The sequence below is a fragment of the Sinocyclocheilus grahami genome, unplaced genomic scaffold, assembly GCF_001515645.1.
Source record: "Sinocyclocheilus grahami isolate Dianchi unplaced genomic scaffold, SAMN03320097.WGS_v1.1 scaffold343.1, whole genome shotgun sequence".
In the NCBI taxonomy this organism is placed as follows: Eukaryota; Metazoa; Chordata; class Actinopteri; order Cypriniformes; family Cyprinidae; genus Sinocyclocheilus; species Sinocyclocheilus grahami.
Window position 1 is genome coordinate 1,289,919 of NW_015505522.1, and position 2,057 is coordinate 1,291,975.

Below are 2,057 nucleotides of genomic sequence, written 5' to 3' on the forward strand. Positions count from 1 at the left end.
GATTTCTCCAGTGCTGTCCCGCGAGCGCGAGGTCTGACTTTCCCGGAGAAGTGTCGCCTCTCTCGGCGTCTGTTCTGTGCAGCGAGCGGCAGAGAAGCAGCGACTCCTCAATAAATGAGTACAAAACAGGGTTTCCAAGCACCTGTCGCTTACTGAGTGTGTGGAATTATAAATATGAGCGCAGTTCGTCTGTTAATATCACATGCACTTTTTTAGTTTGTTGTTGTTTTTAGTTTGTTACTCAGACGCAGGCAGTGCGCTGCATGAGACAAAAGAGTAATCCAGCCAAAACAACCGCATAGCCGCTCTTTAGTGTAGATGCATGCTGATTTTATCAGACGATGCCGTGATTATAAATGAGAGTGACTCCTGGATAACATGTATTAAAAGGCGTCGTGTTTAGTCACTATTTAGTGCTGTATTGTTTGACAATATTCACTCATCATGACAGTAAAATAGAGCATTCTAAGTCAATATACTGCAGTATTTCCTCTCAATCAGAAGAAGATATGGTTAACACCCGCTCATGCATGAAAAAAAATACCGTCTTGTAACGTGAAACCGGTATAATTTTGAAAAATACCGTGATATACATTTTTGGTCATACCGCCCAGCACTACCGTGAACTCCTCCAAATGATGTCCAAAACCATCTGATATTTCAGCTCATGCTTTCTGAAGACATTACCGCTGCTCCACTTTGCAAAGTCGTAAATAGCCCCATTTTACGTCTGCTTCAAATTAAATACACAAAAGTGATTTTATACACATAGAAAGCATGTGAAACGCAAGTTAAGTGTCTACCTGAACGTAACTTCAGCGAAAATAAAATGTCAAAATATGGATGAAATAATGTTCTATCGTCAATCAGTATAACAGATATAGTGCAGGGCAACGATTAATCGCGATTAATCGCATTCAAAATAATGTAAACGTCTGCTTCAAATTAAATACACAAAAGTGATTTTATACACATAGAAAGCATGTGAAACGCAAGTTAAGTGTCTACCTGAACGTAACTTCAGCGAAAATAAAATGTCAAAATATGGATGAAATAATGTTCTATCGTCAATCAGTATAACAGATATAGTGCAGGGCAACGATTAATCGCATTCAAAATAATGTAAATATAATATGTAAATACACAAGCGTGTCTTATATATATATATACACACACACACACACACATTATATAAACAAAAACCTTTATTTTGAATGATTAATCGCGATTAATCGTTGCCCAGCACTAATATTTACGTTAAAATTGTGACTATTGTCATCACTAATCATGACTAGATTTAAACGCTTATATTTAAAACTAATCGTGTGGTTTGAAGGACATTGGCATAAATTGGTAAAGATTTAAAAGTACAATTAATTAGTTTTGGCGGGCTTCACGGTGATCCTTAAATAACGTCTTTTAACGGTTTTAAATTTGCCTGACAGGATTTCTGACAACTATTGTTACGATGAATTATATTATAGTGCGTGTCTTCTGTAAAATGTGTGACAGTCGTTACTGATAATATTAGATTAACTTACACAAGACACATTCTGAAGCAAAATATAAAGCGGTTTTAATCAATTCTACACACTATCTTTGAAGTCTGCACACAATCACTGCGTCGCGTCGTTCGCGCACAGCGTGTGCTTATAGAACATAACGGGGCATATTCTCAAACACCACTTTATCCACACACAGCATAAACGTTTTAATAAAAGATATGTAATACTTACAGTCGCGTTCAGGCATGATGAAATTAGTCGGGCCTCTCTCCAAAACTCGACTCGACGCACTCTCGACGTGCTGACGTCACACTTCCGCTTCTCTGCAGTTGTGCGCACGCGACAGCGCCGCCTGTTGAACTGGATGAGAGCCTTGTTTCATAACTCAAGAAGCTGTGTTTGAAAGCAATATATAATTATTTCTTTAAAAAAAATTATATATATATATATATTATCGAAGGTGACTTACAAATGAGGACAATGGAAGCAATGAAAATCAACAAAAGAGCTTTTTTTACTTAACTTTTTTTTTTAATTATATAATAAATAAAA

The 2,057-nt window shown here is 36.7% G+C and overlaps 1 protein-coding gene across 1 annotated transcript in view; it reads right to left on the reverse strand.

Annotated features, from left to right (window-relative positions):
* The window catches only part of LOC107603226 (protein Red-like), an 11,789-nt gene extending 9,940 nt beyond the window's left edge, over positions 1–1,849 (reverse strand). Inside the window, exon 1 of the mRNA XM_016295968.1 lies at positions 1,737–1,849. Within this exon, the coding sequence (XP_016151454.1) occupies positions 1,737–1,752 (16 nt within the window). The 5' untranslated portion in view covers positions 1,753–1,849. The remainder of the gene's footprint in view (positions 1–1,736) is intronic.
* Positions 1,850–2,057: the final 208 nt, after the last annotated feature.